Source organism: Neophocaena asiaeorientalis, unplaced genomic scaffold (assembly GCF_003031525.2).
Source record: "Neophocaena asiaeorientalis asiaeorientalis breed wild unplaced genomic scaffold, Neophocaena_asiaeorientalis_V1.1 scaffold82, whole genome shotgun sequence".
NCBI lineage: Eukaryota > Metazoa > Chordata > Mammalia > Artiodactyla > Phocoenidae > Neophocaena > Neophocaena asiaeorientalis.
In genome coordinates, this window is record NW_020173068.1 from 9,143,723 (window position 1) to 9,164,403 (window position 20,681).

At 55.1% G+C, this 20,681-nt stretch overlaps 1 protein-coding gene across 1 annotated transcript in view; it reads left to right on the plus strand.

Moving 5' to 3' along the window:
* The first annotated feature begins 2,340 nt into the window (after positions 1–2,340).
* Positions 2,341–20,681, plus strand: part of VSTM2L (V-set and transmembrane domain containing 2 like) — a 34,132-nt gene continuing 15,791 nt past the window's right edge. The window contains exon 1 of the mRNA XM_024743098.1: positions 2,341–2,695. Coding sequence (XP_024598866.1) covers positions 2,575–2,695 — 121 coding nt within the window. The 5' untranslated portion in view covers positions 2,341–2,574. The remainder of the gene's footprint in view (positions 2,696–20,681) is intronic.

Sequence of the window (20,681 nt, forward strand, 5' to 3'; positions counted from 1 at the left end):
GGAAATACTTTCGTACCCAAGACAGCTGGTCAACCCAGGATAGCCTAAATACCACCTCTGAGTGGGAAGGAAGTGAGAAGTAAATTAATCAGGCAATAAATAAATAAATTAAAGGCCACTTCCTCCATATAATATGGGCGGGAATGAGCTAGGACGGGGTTTCGTCCTTCCCCCGTGCTGAAGGCAGTGCCGCGCCACCGGTCCTGTGAGGGCTGTCAGTTGTACAGAAACAGTATTTGTAAGTGTGTGACACTTCAGGGTGCTGAGCATAGTTTCAAATAAACTGTATTGTTGCTGGTGACCACAGGCCCCAACTGGTGTGCTGCCCGCCATACTATTGTAAAGGGGTGTGCAGGACGGAGTAAAGACAGGGGTGGAGGGATGGAGGGAGAAGCTGTCCTTCCGGCTCTAACTTCATTCTCAAAGTTGGGGTGCTGTCCACAATGCGGGATCCACCTGTGTGTGGTCTGGAGACGGATGTGGGCCGTCTCAGGCGCTGACTCCCATTCGGCAGGGGTGAGGGAGGAAATCAGAAGGTCAGTCCTTGGTGCTGAACCTGCCCATCTAAGAGCCCGCGGAGGTGCGGTCGGTGAGCTTGAAAAGATGGGTGTCCGTGGGGCTTCCCTTGTGGCGCAGTGGTTGAGAATCCGCCTGCCAATGCAGGGGACACGGGTTCGACCCCTGGTCCGGGAAGATCCCACATGCCGCGGAGCAACTAATCCCGTGCACCACAACTACTGAGCCTGTGCTCTAGAGCCCGTAAGCCACAACTACTGAGCCCGCGGGCCACAGCTACTGAAGCCCGCGCGCCTGGAGCCCGTGCTCCACGAGAGAAGCCACCGCAATGAGAAACCCGCGCACCGCAACAAAGAGTAGTCCCCGCTCACCACAACTAGAGAAAGCCTGTGTGCAGCAACGAAGACCCAACACAGCCAAAAACAAATAAATAAATTTATTTTTAAAAAAAAATGGGTGTCGGGGTTAACGCTGTCCTCCTCCGTGGTGCTGAAACAGCGGCGGACACGGCCGTCGGGAATGATGCCTGGCAAAGCACAAGGGATGAGAGCAGGAGAGACCCTGTCCGGGAATCAGGGACTTAGCCCCAGACTCGCTGTGGGGCCTCAGAGAAGCTACTTCTCTGATTTAATGTGCTTAATCTTCTTTTAAATGGGGCCACAGTAGGTCCGCCTTGTGTCTGTACTGAAGGTCTGTCCCAGCAGCCCCAGTTAAGCAGTTGGAGAAGGAATCGGAGTATCTCGTTGCATTCCTGCTCTTGGGAATGAAAATGGCTTCATTCACCACCACCTCCTTCCCCCTCACCACCCGCCCAACATTCCACTATGCCCATCTGTCCGAGGAAGGGAACCCTACAGTCCAGAAGGGGGCGATCCAATCCACTGTGCAGGGCCCAGCATCTCTAAGCTAGAAGAAGACCCAGCAACTAGCCTGCCTTACGCCCACTATTACAGACACGAAAACTGAGTCCCAGAGGGGGGAACAGCAACAGTAATAACTATTGAGCTCCTACCACGAAGGCGGCATTATGCTTAGCGCTTTACCCTAACCCTAACCCTAACCCTACCCTACCCTAACCCTAACCCTAACCCTAACCCTATGCTTAGCGCTTAACCCTAACCCGAACCCTAACCCTAACCCTAACCCTAACCCTAACCCTATGCTTAGCGCTTTACCCTAACCCTAACCCTAACCCTAACCCTAACCCTAACCCTAACCCTAACCCTAACCCTACACACACGATTTTGTAAATCCTCACCAGGATCCCTGAAGGCAGCTATTATTCCCACTTCTCAGCTGAAGACCTTGAAGCTCAGACAGGGGTAGACACCCGGACACGATCACACTGGGAGCCAAAGGCAGGCAGGTCTAACCAGGTCTCCTGTGCCTCAGCCCAGGTTCCCATCCTACCTCAACCTCACCTCCACCCCACCCCCACGTGCCTCCCTGACTCCGGCACCGCCCTGCTAGCAAAGTTGAGGAGACCCTCCTGAGCGCGCTGGGTCTGGCGGCTGGTCGACTGGTTTTTCTCCTTTTCCCGATGGAGAGCATTTCTGTTTCTGAAGCCAGCGGTGTTATGCTTTGCAGGAACCGGGTCCCTGGGGTGGCTTCCTCCACCCCATCTCCCCCCCGCCTGCTCTCTCCAGCCGGGGAAGTTGCGGGTACCGCTTTAAAAATCCCAGCCTGGGCAAAACTTTGATGATAAATCAAGAGACAGATCCCTCCGCCGCCGCCTCCTCTGGGCGGGCGGGAGGGAGTGGGAGGGAGGGGGTACGGCGGCAGCGGCACCGAGCGAAGTGGCCTTCCGCGGAAGGGAAGAGTCCCGCAGTCGGAGACGGCCGGTAGGGCGTGCGCTTGCTAACCGCAGCCGGGGCTGGGCCGGGGCTGGGCCGGAGCCGGGCGAGGACTGGAGCCGGGGCCAGACCGAGTTCATCGGGCGAGGGGCAGCAGCCGCAGCGGGGCAACCAGGCTGCACAGGGCAGGGGACGGCGGGCGTGGTGTCTGCGGTCTCCTGAGCCCCGATGTGAGGCGGCGGCGCCCCCGGCCCGAGCGCGCACCATGGGGGCCCTGCTCGGCGTGGCGCTGGGCGCCCTCCACTACCTGGCACTTTTCCTGCAACTCGGCGGCGCCACGCGGCCCGCCGGCCACGCGCCCTGGGACAACCACATCTCCGGCCACGGTGAGTTGGGTCGCCGCCCTCGCGGACTTCCACGCCAAACCCCACCCTGGGCCGCGCGGCTCCAACTTGGCCGTCCCCGGGCTCGAACCCGTGCTGACGGTGGCGGGAGTCCCGTGGTGCCCCCTGCCGGGTCTATGGACCGGCCCTGGCTCCCTGGCCACCCCTGCGGAGGAGGGGGTACCCCCTATGCCCCTCTCGCGGAGGGCTCTCTCCAACCCTCCCCCCCCCAACTCCCTGCGATACACACACCTCCACAACCACACACATATTCACAGCCACGGACACACAGCCACACTCACTGCTTTCTCACACTCACAACTCCTTCCCTCACACATCTCCAGACACCATCTCAGATCCCCCTTCTCACTCATATGCTCATTACACACACAGCAGGCACTAGGGCTGGAGCACTCAGACCCTGCCAGCTGGCACCCAAGCGCACAACTCCTGCCTGCCCGCCTGCCTGCAGACACACTGGCATATACAAACACTTTGTGAACACACTTTGCTCACCCACCGCTCTCCGCCCATCTGCCTTTCCCCTTTGTGGGTTTAACCCCACAGCTGTCCTTGTCCCTTCCCTCTCCACACCTCCCCCACTGGGAAAGGTCCTGGGGGACAGAAGACCCCACCTCTTGAGAACTGGTAGCCTGGGCTGCAGCCACCCCTGTCAGGTGGGTGGCATCTTGGGGACGAAGGCTTGGTGGGAGCCCCTCGAAGACATTGGAATAGTTGGCATTGTTGCTTCCAGCCAGAGGCATGGAAGGGGAAGAGGGAAGCCAGGAGCTTTTGTCTGCCTCTGGGGAGGCGGGGGGACAGGAAGCCCCTGCCATCCCTCAACAGGGTACCCACCCGTCCTCATCTTTGACCCTGGAGGACTGAAAGGTGGGAAATCTCAACTCAGCCACTGTGAGAGCCAGGGAGCAAGAGAACATTCCCAGCACTGGTTGCCTGAGTGTCAGAAGCTCCTTCTAGCCCCAGAGGAGCCCAAGTTGGCAGTAGAGTTGGATTGTCTGAAGCTGGCAGCTCTGGGGGCGCCCCTTGCCCCCATGAGCCAGGCTCCTTCTGGTATGGGGACCAGGGCATAGATGAAAATGGAGACGCTTTGTCCATCCATCTCTTCCCTGCAAAGGCTTCCAATCTGGTAGGAGAGGCTGCAGCACCAATGCTGGGCACTGTATGCCCAGGGCTGGGGAGAGGTTTGCACAAATGGCAGAGAACTGGGTGATTTATTCTGATGGAAAAGAGTGAGGGCCATGGTAGTAGGTAATCAGAGAAGGCTGCTGGGGCATGATGCATGAGTGGAATTGCTTCGGAAAGTAGGGGGCGCTTCCAAAGCCCTTCTCAGGGACTCTGCTTTTGGGAACCATGACTCCCTGCACCCTTCTTCCTTACCATGTTAAATAGAAACCGCTCTGTGTACCATTTACGTACCCTTCTTATCCTTCATCTAATTTCTACCGACCTGGCTGCAGTGGTGGTAAATAGGGGAAGGCTTATTTTGATCCTTAGTTTACAGATGGAAAAATCAAGGCTCAGAGAGGTAAAGGGACTCGCCCAAGGTCACACAGTGAGTGAGTGGTTGAGCTGAGACTGGCCCCAGGGTCTGTCGGGCAAAGACACTGCTTTTTCCAGGACATTCATCTCCCTGTCAGATTCCCTCCCATTCAAGGGAGACTGGGAATTCCTCCTTCCGCTCCCCTTCTGGCTCTGTTCAGTTCGCTCAGTTCCTTGGCACAGTTGGAACTTACACTAGGAGGGTTTTCCAAGGAAGGGCTTTCCTGAGTTTGCGGTCCCGAGACATACAAGGACTGGGTCTCTGAGGCTTACCATCATCCTGTCGCTGGATCACCAGACCCCTAGGATCTGGGTGCCACTCTGTCATTCCTGAGGCCCCAAGGTGACCCCCCCCATAGGAAAGCAGGGTTTGCCCTTTGTGTGCCTGCCCCCTGGTGCCAGGCGTGCTTAGGGCACAGCTCTGCCCCACTAGCTGTAACGTCCCTGCTGAACCCTGGGGAGGGCCAGCAGAGGCCCAGAGGAGGGGTTGGATGTCAAGGACACAGCACTGGCTGCGGGGGAACCTGGCTTCTCTTAGTGACCCGCCATGCAGTTCTGGGCCAGTGAGTCACCCCTCTAGGGCTCGTTCTGTCCCCCAAGAAGCAAGGAGGCCAGGCTGCTCTGCAGGGGCCAGACTGCCATCTCCCAACACTGCCACGTTCAGAGTCACCAGGTAGTAGATGCCGAGGAGCCCCCGTGCTGCCCCTTTGCCAGGCCAAACGCCCGAAACCACGGGAAGGGTTTGGAGCCACTCACTTAATCACAAAAAGAAACCGTTATTAATGATAGTGAGACACGGCGGATAAGTGGGTCATGTCTAATAGCCGTGTGTGTTCACGAGGAGAATACCAATTTAATAAAAGCTGTGTGTGCCGGAAAAGCCCAGAAATTGCTGTTTAGCAGATTGGAGCCTCATCATTTCATTATTCCTGGGCTCCGCGTGTCCTCCGCTGATGCAGGAAACGTGCCGGGGTTAGGCAGGTGTCTCTGCGTCTCGGGTAGGGGTAGGAGGCTGGCAGCGGGGGTCCCGGGGAGGAGTCCATTGACCCCAGCCGCCTGGTGGCTGCTCACCTCTCCAGCTCGGTCCCAGCCCAGCCGCCAGGCTAACGCCTTCCGCCTGCTCGCCCCGGGGCTTGTCACAGGGAAAGCCCGGGGTCAGATGGGTCCGCAAGGACATCTATCTCGCTTCCCCTCTCCCTGCTACCTCCACTCAGTCTGCTTTGCAGAGGGCTTTTTAAAGGCATGAGGAGTGAATGGGGAGTGAGTGGTACCTGCCTCTTAGGGAGCCCTCAGGGAAGTGGGAGGCGGGGGTGGTGATGGTCAGTGTCTATGCCCAGTAGGTATTCAATTAATGGCAGCTACTTTGATTTTTCCTCATCAGACAGGGTTAGCTCATTGCCATGAGCACAGCGGGTGGGAGGAAAGAGAGCTGACATTTATGAACTGCCTACTGTGTGCCGGGTGCTACCAAACCCCTTGCCAGTGTTAACTCACTAAGGCTGACATTATTCGTGCAAGGCTGGTGCTGGACATATGAGGAAACAGGTTAGAGAGGGCCAGTGACTTGCCCAAGGTCACTGAGTCTGTACAGAGAGCTGGGGAGCTGTGCCTACACTGAAGGTGTGTCTGGCAGTTATGCTCTGGGCCTTCCTCCTCCGGGACAGCCTTGAGGCAGGCTTGGCCAGTTGTGTGATTGGTCTCCTTCCTCTGCCCAGCTCTGCCCAAGGGACTCCCTTCCACTTCCCCAGAGAACTGGTAAGGCAGTGGGTTCCACCAGGAGGAGCCAGTAGCTCAGAAAGGTGATGGGATCTTGCTGAGGCCACATGCAAGTCAGAAGCAGGAAGCTGGATTAGCCTCCTTCTCCAGGACTCTTTCTAGATCTTGTCCACGGCAGGCAGGATCTTGTCTTCTTTTTTTCTGGCCGCATTGCACGGCGTGTGGGGTCTTACTTTCCCCAGACCGGGGATCAAACCCATGCTCCCCTGTGGTGGAAACTCCGAGTCTTAACCACTGGACTGCCAGGGAAGTCCCCGGAAGGCAGGATCTTTATGAAGATCTCTGTGCACCTCTTGCATTGCAATCACCCAGGGAGTTTGTTAAAATGCAGATCCTGGGGTCCTCCCCAGACCCATTGGCCAAAATGATTGTTGATGGGACCCTGGAATTTGCATTTTAACAAGCTCCCGAGATGATTACCAAGCAGTCTGGAGTCTGGGGGCCACTGCCTTAAGTATTCACTCAAACCTGATGCGACGTGTAGGGATGGGAAGTTGTCTGGTGCCAGGGGCTGCTGGATTGGTCTGGTTTTGCAAGGGAGGAAGAAGTCCAGGCTGGAGCAGGTATGTGGACCCTCAGAGGAGCCCCAGGAAGCCTTACACTGCAGCAAACATGCATCCTCCCGCCCCTGCGCTGACACACACACACACACACACACACACACACACACACACACACACACACCCTAAATTATTAATACACCCTGCAGCAGACAAAGATCCTGGTTTGGCCTGGCGCTTTGTCCATTGAGTGATTCACTGTCCTGAGGTTTTCTCTGTTGCCAGGAGGGAGCAGCGGGGCGCTGGGGGAGGGGGCGGGGGCCACCGGGCCATTTGGCAAACAGCCTGCGCACTGAAAAATGACTCTGGCTTTCTCGCGTTCCTCAACGAACTATAGGTATCTCCCTATCAGTAAGCTGGCTAGTTTGGTGGCTGGGAGATGGAGAAAACTGAGTGCTGTCTTCTGAAGCTTATGATGTTAAAAATGTGTTCGCCGTTGTCTCCGGTGTTGGTGATTATTCTATCAATTACGCCCGTAGACACTCCGCCTTGGGCTGAGGGTTTCCCGGCCTCCGGTAGGGAATTGACCCTCGCAAGCGGTTTTCCCCAAGTCCTTCACACCAATTGCTTTTGACACTTTGTCTATCAGCGGCTCCCTCAGCCTTTTCCCCAAGCAAGGGGAGCCACAGGCAGCCGGCAGGACGGGGAATTTGGCTCGCTGCCACCCTGACAGCAGGGGTGTTGGGGAAAGTCTCCTGTTGACAAACAAGTGGGCAGGATGGGGGGTGCCAGGAGAGTGGTCCCTTCCCACCCACCAGCCACCGAGGCAGGAGATAGAGCGCTTGGAATGAATCACTAAGGCTCAGGCCAAGCCAGCAGGACCTCTGGGACCATCTCCTTCTACCCATCTAACAGAGGGGAAGACCAAGGCCACGGGCAAAAGAGCGTGTGCCCAAATTGCATGGGAGGTTAGTGCTTGGCTTTTGGGATCACCTGACCCAACTCGATACAAAGAGAGTGAAAATTATACGCAAGCAAATGTTTATTGTCATGCCAGGGCCGTAAATGGCATTGTCTCATTTGATCCTCATAAGAACCCTAAGGGGAGGGGACTTTCCCTGGCCCGATGTTTTCATGAGGAAACTGAGACGTGGTGAGGTTGAAGGCTTGCCCAAGGTCACGCACCTAGCAAGTGTTGGAGCCCAGAGCGGAGCCCAGAATGTGGCTCCAGGGCCCACACTCACAGTGCTGTTGTGTCCCAGAGAAGACGAGGGAGAGGCCCAAGGTCACGAGACTTCCTGTGGTGGAAGGAGTGAGCATGGTGACCTCCACATTCCATGCCCCAGCTGTGCAGCAGCAGACATGGCAACCCCCAGACCAGGACCCTGCCTCAGTGACTTTCCAGCTTCTGTTGGAGGTTGAGAAAAATCATATGCGTAAGGAGAGGAAGTACGTGGTGTGAACAGTGATGTTGGCACCCACGTGAGGGGCAGGTGTCAGAAAGAGGGGAAAGGGGACATGAAGCAACCCCACCTCCTGGTGCCTGGCCATGACCTTGGACTTCAGGGACTGAACCGGCTGTTGAGGGGGTCGTGGGAAGAGTCTCTCGGCCCCTAAGGGGATTTGGGGCCAGCTGGCTATACAGTGGCCGGCATCCGGCCACTCTCACCACTCCCATTGTAATGACTGGGGGTACAGGTCAGATTCCCTTGTGTCCTGGTACCCTCCACAATGCCCAGCCTAGGGAGGTGGCAGGGAATGACTGAATGGGTGGCAAGGAGGATAAGGCAGAGGTCTAAGGTCTGAAATTCTTCAACTTCTGCTCATTCCAAGTCAGTATTGTTTTAAACATTCACGTAATTTTAATTTCATTAGAAATCCATGTTATTAGTAGAAAAATCACAAAACTGGAACCCCTCCTCATCCTTATTGACCACAACAAGGACATCTGGGGTGGGTAAGGCTGATTTCACCTTGCAGTGGGTGGACTCAGGCCCAGTCCCTTGGGGTGCATATGAGATGCTGCAGCCTTGAGGGTAATGGGGTCCCAGGATGTATCTTCTTCTCCCAGACCCCAGTGAGATTCTTCCAACAGGAAAAGGGGCAGTGATCTCACTGGGGGAATAAATCCGCTCCTTTCCCAGCTGGTGATCCCGGGATCCCTCTGGTACCTGCTGCTGTGGAGAAGGGAAGTGGGGATGGGGGGGCAGAGGGGCTGCTCCTCCTCCGGGTCCCCCTGCCCACCGCTGTGTCCCCTCCCCTTTCTCGAAGCCAGCAGAGGACTCAGCTCCACCATACCCAGTTGAAACCCTTCTTTAAGAAGCCCCCGGGGCTTCCCTGGTGGCACAGTGGTTGGGAGTCCGCCTGCCGATGCAGGGGACACGGGTTCGTGCCCCGGTCCGGGAAGATCCCACATGCCGCGGAGCGGCTGGACCCGTGAGCCATGGCTGCTGAGCCTGCGCGTCCAGAGCCTGTGCTCCGCAACGGGAGAGGCCACGACGGTGAGAGGTCCGTGTACCGCAAAAAAAAAAAACACATAGTGGGTTAGTTTATAGAAAAACACAAACGACATACTAGTACGGTTGGTACCCAGGCCCATCTGTGTGCGGGGATGACTGGACTTGGGGGCTGCTGGCCTGCAGGCCAGCCCCTCCCATCTCATGCTCCGTACTCCTCACACTGGGAACTGCTGGCCTAACAGGGGCTGCTGCCATTTATTGGAAGCTTGATCATTCCTTCCTTCCTTCATTCCTTCAACTAATATCAGTTGAGAACCTGCCATGGACCAGGCTCTTTTAGCCACTGAGGACATATCAGTGAAGAAGACAGTTAAGGCTCTTGCTCAGACAACTAAACTTATAAGATACATATAAGTATAAATTGTGATGAGTTAAGAAGCAGGGATGATGTTCAGCCTGGAGAAAGGCGCTCACTCCTGGAGCAGTTAAGGTACCCAGTGGTGAGCTCCCCATCACAGAAGGTATGTAAGCTGGACCAGTTATTAGCTGGGGATGTCATGGGGGTTTTCCTGCCTTCTTTCCCAAAGGAGCAAAGACTGGTGAAGTGGGCAGAGAAGGCAGAACACAGTGGGCGGTTAATAAGGATGTTTTACCCAGCAGTTTAGTGGTGGGGCTGGGACAAGGGCTTAGGTGGGCGGAGCTCCGGACTCCAGGGATGCCTGGTCCCACACAGGGAACGGACGTGGTGGGAGTGGGGCCTTTGCTGCTCCCCATGTTGAGGGGTGGGGCTAGTGACTCCTTTGTCATTTCAGCCCCCAGTTAAAGTGCCAGAATTGGGGCGGGGAATGGAACCTGGGTTTTTATCCACCCTCCCACTGCCTCCACCTTCTGGGTGGCTTGGCACGTCCCTGCCCCTCTCAATTTCCCCACCTGAACAGTGCCGAGTTCTCCTAAGCTCTAAGCATCTAGAATACCTCCATCTGTATCCTCCCAAGCGCTATTCTTTGTCCTCCAATCAACAGGTGAGGATGGAGCCGACGGTGGCGTGGGATTCCGTCCAGCACACGGTGCTTCGCTCTCAGTGGCCTTTCGGGCTATGAACCAAAACACCAGCCAGCACTCATGGGGGATTTTCTCTGTGCCTGCCACTTCCCCCTCCTCCTCTCATCTAATCCTCACCCGGCCTGTGAGGAGGGTGCTCCCATTTTACAGATGAGGACACTGAGGCTTGGGGGATGATGCAGTTTGCCTGAGGACACACAGATGTTGGATGGCAGAGCCAGGCCTGAGCCCAGCTTGTGGCTCTTCACCCGCTCATCTGTCCTTTCCCGGCTGCCAAACCGCCTGGGCTCGTGGGCAGGTGCTTTGTTCCGCAGCGGCGCCCTGGATTCGTCAGATTCTCTCAGGGTCCGTGATGCCAGAATGCTGAGAAGGCCCGGGTCTGGATGAAAGAGCTCAGGGCTGAGAGTCTAAGCTCCTGGATCCAAGTCCAGCATTGTCAGTGGGGAGCAGCGGGGGTGTGGGCGCGCCTGCCCGAGTGTTCTACTGGGGGGCTGCTGTTTTTGTCTGAGCCGGAGTCTAGAGTGAATGTTCGGGTAGGGTATTTGCTCACATGCAGTTGGAGGAGCTGTGGCAGTGGGGGAAGGGGCCTGGGAGGTCCTTTAGCGGGCTGGCCTAAGGGGCCAGGCAGGTGCCCTCTGCCTTTGCGTCAGTACCAGCCTCCCCCTCCAAGCTGGTGCCCTTGGGATGCGAGGCGTGGAGGCTCTGGGAGCATCTGGAAGGTTAGAGCCGGAGCCGGGAGGGGGGCCTCGCTCAGAGCCATCAATTAGGGGGGCTGGCATTGCCCATCGGTGGTACATGCTTGCCTTCCCCTCTTCCTCCAGATCTCTCTCCGTGGGTTTCTCTCTCTTTCGATCTCTATCTCTGTTGTTCAGTCTCTCTCCATCTTTCTTTGTCCCTTTCCCTGTGTCTGCTCTATCCCTCTCCCTCCCTCTTCTCATCTCTCCCACCTTGGTCCTCCCTTTCCCTCTCTCTGTAGACACACACACACACACACACACACACACACACACACGCACGCATGCTCCTCTCTTCAGGGGACATCTCAGGATTACACACACACAGATTCTGTGCATGATGACGACACCCACGCCGAGCAGGCACCCAAGAAATGTTGGTTGAATGCATGAAGCGAATAAACGAGTGAATGACCACGTGGGGAAGCTACAAGGGACGCTGGATATTGTCTAGACTAGTGGTTCCTAATTTTTTTGGAGGTCGTGATCTTCTTGAGAGCTGGAATGTTGATGAAAACTGGATTGTTTCCTCAGAAAAATGCCACATGGTTTTGTCCAGCATCAGAGGGTGTGTTGCCCCCAAAGCCCACCTGTGGGACTCCAGGGAAGCAGCCTTCATTTCACTGGGGAGGTAACTGAGGTCCAGACAGGAGCCAGGGCTGGCCCTAGGACACAGGGCCGGTGTGCAGCAGAGCCAGGCTCTGGAGTCCTTCCCCCCACTCCCCCACACAGTGCTCTCTTGTGACCTGGAAGAAGCTTCATTCACTTTCCTGGCAAGTTCTTGGTGAGTGTCTTCAGGGGGTGAGTACTGGGAGAGATAATGGAGGACAGTCAGCCAGAGGTGGGAGCCCAGGAAACAGGGCAGGTGAGCCATTGGAGGGAGGTCTCTGGAGGTTTCCAGCGAGAGTGGTTGCTGTGTCCTGGTGCAGTCAGGGACGACTTCCTGGGGGAGGCGGACTCCTTTTCTGCCTGTATCCGGGGACCATCAGGGCTGAGAGGAGACTGGTGGTCAGTAGGGAGCCTTGCCTGACTGCCTGGGTCTGGGAGGGGCTTCATTTGGAGAGTCGTGTGCGCATATCCGGAAAAGCAGGCTGCAGCTGGAGGTACTGAGAACAGGCTGGGAAGCTTGGTTTTGATTCCCGGGGCAGGGGCAGCCCTGGAGGGTTTCTGAGTGGGGAAGGCACAGGGCGTGGCTGGCGTTTGGGTGGGGATGGCCCTGTGAGTTGAAATGGGGGCTCAAACAGGACTTGGAGGCTGGAGGGGCTAGCGGAGAGGAGAGACTGTTTGCCGGGGGCTGGGGGGCTGAGTTTCTGGGCTCATAGGATGATGGGGCTGGTCCAGGTGTCCAGGGCATGATGGGAATGTGGGCTCGAAAGGAGATGGAAGCCCGTGTGTGTGTGTGTGTGTGTGTGTGTGTGTGAAGGTACACTCGCTTCCTTTCTTGAACACCCAAGTTCCTCCCTCCTCAGAACCTATTCCTGAGCAATTTTCTCCCCTTGGCAGGCTCTCTTCCTGCCTCTCCTGCATTCTGGTTCTCTGCTTCATGTACGTCCTCAGAGAGGCCCGTGACCTCCTGTCAGAAGCTCGTCATGGGCACCCCAGCAGGCACCCCAGGCACCCATCAACACGCCCATCTTGACCAGGAGGAAACTGGGGCTTAGAGAGGTGTCTGGGGCCCCCCACCTAGTTCAAAGCAAGGGAGCAGAGCCCAAACTTTGTTTTCCCCCAGCCTGGCATGTTAAGGGTGTCTCTGGGGTTGGGGGGGGTCTTAACTGAACCCCCCTTTCTTGGACACCTCAGGCTTGGTTCCCGGCTGAGGGCGGAGAAGGCGAGAGCAGACGGCAGGGTGTCTGTTTTGCTTTGTGAGGTTTTAAAAAAATCGTTTCCGACCTTCAAGGCGGCAGCAATTACGGCTGGCTCGCTGGGGAGCTGTTGGCTGCCTGTCAGCGGCCCCAGGAAAGGGTCCCTAATGGAGGCCCGGCGGCCAGAGCACATGGTAGTGGAAATAGTGCTCAAAACAAAGCCACACTAATGGTCTCAGGCAGGCAGAGGAGAGGGAGGGGGAGGGCGGGCTGGCTGACAGCTGACAGGAGGGCCTGGGGGGGCAGGGGCCCTGAGACTCACCAGCTGGTCTCCTTATGCCCCCCAGAGACCCCCAGCAGTGGTCACTGAACTCCAGCTAGGTGCTGGGTGCCCCAAGCCCCATCCCAGCTCTGCTGCTTTCTGTCAAGTCCCCTTCCAGGCAGAGGGAACAGTAAGTTCAAAGGCCCTGGGGTAGGGCAGAACCCCTTCAACTAGAGCTTGTTTGGTTCTAGAATAGTCCTTGTGTTTAAAAGGCCAGGTCAGGCTAGTCTTCTAGGTGAGGAAAAGGGAGGTGGGAGCCTTGGGGAGGCAGGAGGTGGACCAAGACCCCCTGAGAGAGGAATAGCAGCCTGGTCATTGCCGTCATGATAATACTCCATGGTATGTATGATCCTGTTGAGTGCCCACAATCCCCATTCTACAGATGAGGAAACTGGTGCTCGGAGATTTGCCTACCTCGAGGAAGTGCCGTTGCGGTTCAAAGCCAGGCCAGCTTGACTCCAGAGCCCACGTGTTTACAGCTGCATTCTTGGATTTCTCAAACACAGTTGGACAGGAGTAGGAGGGTCTGGGACGGGGGCAGGAACGAGGTCCCACGTGGGGCCAGGTGTAACCCAGGCCAGGCCCTGGCGGGGAGGGTGTGGAGGAGGGGCAGCACGGCCACTCTGCTCTCTGCCCCTGCCTGCTGGGCACCCTGAGAAGCTCTGCTCTGGAGCATCCTAGGGGGCTGCCTCAGTTTTACCTCTCCAGTTGGTCTCTGCACCTGGCTTTCAGATGCCCTTGTCTCTGCCTCTCCCCTTCTGCTCTGTTCTGCATGGCCCTGACATTGCTCGCTCTTCTCTCCTCTTCTCAGTGGATCTGGGGATGCTCCTTTCTGGGGTTCTGGGGTAACCGCTCATACTATGGCTGATGCAATCTCCCTATGCTTCCTCCATTCGCCCCCTCTCTGCCTGTGACAGGCATTAGGGATGGGTACACGCCTGGGCTTTGAGATCAGACACTGTTGGGCTCAAGTTCTGGCCCCCACTCAACCTCTCGGAGCCTCACTAGCCATCGGTGCAATGGGCTTACCCCACCGGCTTTGCAGGATGTACAGGTGAGGATGAAAAGAAATGGCACCTGCACAGACATCAGGATGCCTATTTGCATTCTCCCGTCCCTGGCTGCCCGACCCTGTCCCCGCCTCCCTGCACATTCCCACACTTGCCTTTCTCCCTCCCAAACCCTTTCATCCCCTGTGGCCCAGATGTGTGGGAAGAGGCGGCAGGAATTCCACTGGGGGAACCTGCTCAACTCCCACAATCCTGCAAGTGCCAGAATATTTTCACTCTCCTTAAATCTCCCTAGATTTGTAATTCCACTGCTGTCTCCTTCAATGTGCGCTGGTGACCTGGGGAGGCACTCTGCCCGCGGCCTTAGTTGTCAGCACTGCCCACCTGGCTGTGTTGGGGCTGCCTGGCAGGGGACCTGGGCAAGTCCCCACCTTCTCTGTGCCTCAGTTTCCTCATCTGTAAGAAGACGAGGGTGATAGTGGCTACTTCCCAGGTCCTATTGGGGATTCAGTGAGATATTTTATTAAAGAAACACCTCTACAAAGTGGAGTGAAATCTGATATACGCTACAATGTGGATGAACCTCGAAAACATTATGTTAAGTGAAAAGAGCCAGTCCCCAAAGACCACATATTCTATTATTCCATGCATGTGAAATACCCAGAACAGACAAATCTATAGAGACAGAATGCAGATTGGTGGTTGCCAGAGGCTGGGGGAAGGGGGAGTGGCTGCTTAGTGGGTAAAGAGTTTCCTTTCGGGGAGATGGAAATGTCTTGGGACTCGTTAGAGGTGGGGGTCTTACGCATTGTGACTGCACCAAACGCCACTGACCTGCACACTTTAAAATGGTTAATTTTCTGTTGCGTGAATTTCACTTCAATTACAACTAAATGAATAAATAAATAAAAAGGGAACATCTTTATAAGCACATTCTTGGTGTCAGGCAGTCACTTTATAAATGTTAACGCATTTAATCCTTACAGCAGCCTTATGAGGTGGTGGTTATTCTTACCCCATTCCAGAGATGAGGAGACTGAGGTACAGCATCTCCAGGCACTCCGCACATAGTCAGTGCTCAGAAGCGTTAGCTGTTTTAATTGTTATTGGGTGGGTCATCAGCCAGGGCTGGGCAGGGGCCCCACCTGGGTGAATGTGCTTGTGTGTCCCTAACAAACACTCGGCAGTGAGTGGGCGTTGAGGCCCTATTGTGTCCCGAACACTGAAACAGGCTCTTCACCTGCGTCAGTTCATTTAATCCTCAAAAAATAAGCCTTTAAACAATGACACATGTGGGAACCGAAGCCCAGAGAAGCGCAGCAACTTACACGAAGCCACACAACAAGTCAGGGTGGAGCTGCAACTTGGCATCTGCACCTGTAAATCCTGGGCTTCACCCCCCCCCCCCCCCCCCCTCTTTCCTCTTGGTCCCCTGCCCCTTTCGCCAACACATCAACACTCCAGCGTGCAGAGCATGGTCTGAGGAGCCTGAGGCTGCAGAGGTGAAAGCATCTTCTGATTGGATCGGATGGAGGCCCTTGACGAGGGGTTCTCCCCGTGCCGGAGAGTAAACAGCTCCCAACCAAGGACAGTATTCCTTTGATGTCTCCTATTTCATTCAAAATGCATGAATTCTGTATTCTATGCCATAATATATTCATGTTTGTTTTAATACAAAAACAGTGCTCTGTCCCCACTTGGGGGGAGGGAAACCAATGCCTCAGGAAGTCACTGCCCTGGTCTGAGCAGCACAGCACAGAAGGGAGCCCTCCATTCATTTCTTTGGTCATTCATTCTACTAGCGTGCATCCGGGCCTCCTCATTCCTGAAATGGGTGTTAGCCCTCCCCATGCGCAAGGCACACGGAAACTGACAGTGAATCAGACAGGATGCGGCCCCGTATAGGTGAGTGGCAGGAAAGGCTTCCAGGTCTATGGGCCAGAGTGAGCAAGGTCTTGGAGGTGCCAGCTAAAGGTGAATCGTGGGGGACTGGGCCAGCGGCCAAGGAAGCCAGAGCCGGGGACGGTGGTGGCGGTGGTTGCCCACTGATGCCCACTGGTGTCAGCTGGACCTGCATCCCAGGCCCTTCTGATCAAGAAGGAAGTTTCTGCTCGGTGCTGCTCTGAATTTAACGCCTAACTCTCGCCGGTCTCCCCTGTTAATGAGAGGAATGGGGACTGAGGCTCGTAGCCTTCAGCAGGCAACCTCCCCTGGCTAGAATTTACGAACGCTGTTTGGTTTTCGTAGTGTTTATTTGTACTGTTACCCTCTCTTTATGGCACGTGTTGCTGATTTTCCATTTATGGCAGTAATAAAAGTCTCCTTTTAAGCTGAATTTATTTAGTAAAAAGGGAAAGATGCTTTCGAAAATAAATATTAAGTAAATGATAGTGCAGGTGGTACCAGGATCCTACAGAAATGGTAAAGGTGGTCCCCCAAAGGTTGGACTTGGGAAACTCTACTTCTGGTGTGCCCTTTCCTGTCCTGAACACCCCCAGCTGTGCAAACCCCATCAGTGTTTAAGTCCAGTCATGTCCCCACTTCCCAGAAGCCTGACTCTCCAGGCAGACATGGGCCTGCCCTTTCCTCTCTTAGCACATGCATCTCCATCCAGAGCTTCTGCGTGCAGCTGTGCCCTGCACGTCTCTGTGCACTATGATTCATGGCTCTGGTGCACACCCTGAACAACTGTATGTGCCGATCCAGGCTCAGTCCCAGCGCTCGTCCAGACTGTTTTGTGTGTTTGTCACTCCTGCAGAGTGTGGGCCCCTTGAGAGTCAGGGCCTGACCTAAACCTCTTAGGAAGCCCAGCACAGGGCCTAGCTCAGGGTAGGAGTCCATGAAATTTGATCTCTTTCATTCCTTCTGCAGGGAGCACTTGAGCCCCTGCTGTGTGCCCAGCTCCCCCGCATCTTCCCAATAAGGCATACTGCAGTTCCTCAAGCTTTGGTACAAAATGCATTCCCTGTCACTTCTTGAGAAGGGGAAACCTGTCTACTACAAGATGAAACAGCCTTCGTTGACTCACACCTCGATCCCTATTGCTGCAGGCCTCCTGCCAGAAGCTGGGGGCTGCCCAGGAGGAAACAAAGAGAACCTCAGGTGCCTCCCCTGGGTCCATCCCAGGGCAGGTGCCCTGCACCCATCCCTTCCAGCCTCCTCATTCCCTGGAGGCTTTTCCATCCCACTTATTTAGGTTTTCCTCTTACGGACATTTTACATCCCCTGATTTCAGGAGCTCTGTGAGACTCGCCTGTGAGCTGGGGCTTCCTTGTAAACACTCCCTCTGCAACCCTTTTCCCTATTCTGCCTCCCAGCTGGGAGTTCCGGGGGCTGCAGGCCTTCCTGACCCTGTGTCACACACCCTTTTGGCCCCGGCACCCTGCTGAGCTGGGTACAGAGCAGCCTTTCTGGAAATGGCCCTCAGTGAGTCACACTTTTTATTTTTTAAATTTAATTTAATTTTTAAAATAAATCTATTTATTTTATTTTTGGCTGCGTTGGGTCTTCGTTGCTGCGTGCGGGCTTTCCCTTGTTGCGGCGAGCAGGGGCTGCTCTTCATTGAAGGCTTCTCATTGCGGTGGCTTCTCTTGTTGTGGAGCACAGGCTCTAGGCGTGTGGGCTCAGCAGTTGTGGCTCGCGGGCTCTAGAGCGCAGGCTCAGTAGTTGTGGCGCACGGGTTTAGTTGCTCCGCATGGGGGATCTTCCCGGACCAGGGCTCGAACCCATGTCCCCTGCATTGGCAGGCGGATTCTTAACCACTGCGCCACCAGGGGAGCCCTATTGATACATTCTTATGTTTATACTACCTTCTAAATTGAGTGTGGACCTAACTGAACAGCCGTCTCAGTTTGGACTAGCTGTGTTTCAACTCTCCATAGCCACATGTGGCTCAGGGCCACCCTACTGGACAGCTCAGATTTAGTGGAAAGTTGCCTTGTGGCACAGATCCCTGAAAACACCGCTGCAGGGCTGGGAAGCCACGGGAGGTGTTTTTTCAAAAGTTGTGGTTAAGATACGTATAATGTAAATTTCACTATTTTAACTATTTTTCAGCGGACAGTTCAGTGGCATCAGATATAATCAGGTTGCAGTGCTGCCGTCACCACTATCCACATCTGGGAATGTTTCATCGTCCCAAAGTGTAACTCTGTACCCATTAAACAATGACTCCCCCATCCACCCTCTTCCAGCCCAAACATTCTGCTTTCTGTCTCTGTGAGTCTGACTACTTTAGGAACCTCATGGAATCATACAGTATTTATCCTTTTGTGCCTGGATTATTTCACTTAGCCTAATGTCCTCAGGGTCCATGCATGTTGGAGCATGTGTCAGAATCTCCTTGCTTTTTTTTAAGACTGAATAATATTCCACTGTATGGAGGGGCCACATTTTGCTTATCCATTCATCATTGGAGGTTTTGAGTAAGCGGATGCCATGTCCTCGTCACAGAGTTAGGAGAGGGAGCAAGAACCTCTTGCCGATTAGGGCTGCCCACTTTCAGTGGATGCAGGAGAAACTGAGTTCCCCATCTCTGGAGGTGTACAAGTGGGATACAGACATGTGGAGCCTGGTGACTGAACTCAACCTGATAATTCAGAACAAATTCTGATGGGAGCTGATGGACCCCTGGGTCTTGGTCATGCCCGCTGCTCAGACCCAGGTTCAAATTCCAGCTGTGTGTGTGTCTAGGGCAAATGATGTCACCTTTCTGAGCCTCATTTTCCTCATCTGTCTAATGGGAGTGAGTGGGTTAGAGACTGTTAGAGACGATGTCTGCACCGTGCTAGGTGTGCAGTAGGTGCTCCGTAAATGGTGGACGACGATGATGATGACTTGTGGCTGCACCGCGCGGCACGCAGGATCTTAGTTCCCCGACCAGGGGTTGAACCCATGCCCTCTGCGGTGGAAGCTGAGTCTTAACCACCGGACCACCAGGGAAGTCCCTATTATTATCATTTTTAAACAAGGCTCCCTGGGTTTCCCTCCTTTCCTCCTTGGTTCACACCATCCCTTTTATCCTCCTTGGCTTGTCAGTATCCACGCCTCCTTCGGGGCCTGGCTGAATGACCAGGCCACCTCCTCCTCCCTCCAGAGTCCCCTTCTCCCCCAAGTAGGAGGGACCTCTCCCCTTCCAATGCCCAAACCATGGCTCTTAGGACATACATCACTTTCTCCCTCAGGCCGTCTGAGCTGGTGGGGGTCTCAGACCATGAGGTACAGCCCCCATGGTATACAGGAGAGGGGGAGAAATTCTCCCAAGGTCACACAGCAAGTCTGTTGGCAGAAACAGGCTCAGTCCCTCCTCCCCAGCTCAGTCCTGTGCTCCTGGCAGTTATCTGCACACAGCTTCTCCCTGGGGGGAAGGGGCTTCCTTGGGGTGGAGCCCAGACAAACCTTCGTGTTGCTGCCTCTGGAACAAGAAGACTCAGATATGCCATCAAATGTCTAGAGCCTCGGTTTCCCCACTTGTCCTGAGGATGCATTGCCCCCATCACCACTGAGGTTGGAGTCAATGGGATCCTGAGGGTGCCTCCCCCAACCCATTCCACCAAGTGCCTCCAGGCAGGGTCTGAGGGGATCAGAGCCCACCGTGGCGAGGAAGAGCTGGTGGCTACACCTGCAGACAACTCTCCTGGCTCCCGGGAGTTCTTGGAGCTGGGTTCTCCCTCCATTCTCCCAGCCAGTGCCCCTCCCCACTCCAGCTCAGGACCATCTGGCCCACCTGGGGATGGGGGGAGCAACACCCCCTCTGGAAAGCCTCCCTTGATTGCCTCAGCCTGGGTGAAATGCCTCCTCTGTACCCACCCAGGCCTTTACGCTCAGAATAAAACAGACTCCCCACCCTGTCCCAGAGGAAGGGTCCTCTCCAGGACCTTCCAAGGCAGGGTTGGCCATTTGGGACTGTTCCTTTTTAAGAAAGAGCCCTACCACCAAAAAGAGTTAGAATTCTCTGGGAGTAGCATGGTCTTGGGAGTCAAACAGTCCTGGATTCAAATCCAAGCTCGGCTGCATGGCCTTGGAAGGGTTACCACCCTGTGCTGGGCCTGGGCCGCCTCCTCTGAGCAATTGGGACGTATGAGGGACAGGGGAGCTGAGGCTGGCACGGCGTCACCACCTGCCAGCACACCCGCCATACGTGGCAACTGGGCAGTGGGAATGTGGCTAGCCTAAATTGAGATGTGTCTGTAATCACGTAAAATACATGCTGGATATCCAAGACTTAGCACAAAAAAGAATGTAAAATATCTCAAATAATTTTATACCTGTTGAAATAATTTTTTGATATCTTGGGTTAAATAAAATAAACGATTAAAATTAATTTCATCTGTTTAAAAAAATTGTTACTTTTTAAAATACGGCTATAGAAAATTTTAAATGCCGTGTGTCTTGCCTGCATGGCTTGCATTTGGTGTCTGTTGGACAGTGCCCTCTAGAGGACAGTTATTGGGATCCGGGTTGGGGGATAAGGGCTGTGTGTTGGGGGTGAGAGGGCCTGAAGCCTGACCTTGCTGACTCCTGGCTGCTGGGTAGGCCCAGGCCAGATACTGCCCGCTCTGAACCTCATTTTCTGCATCAGTAAGAAGAGCTGGTGGGCCAGGGTCAGGGTTTTTCAGTCAACTGGGGGAGCTTATGGGCAGGGGGAGGCTGAGTGAGGGTAGACGGAGGCTGGCCCTTCCCCGGCTCACCCTCATGGAAACCCCACCCAAGGACATCCCATCTCTGCCCTTCCTTCCACCCGTGAGACCCAGATGTACCATTTC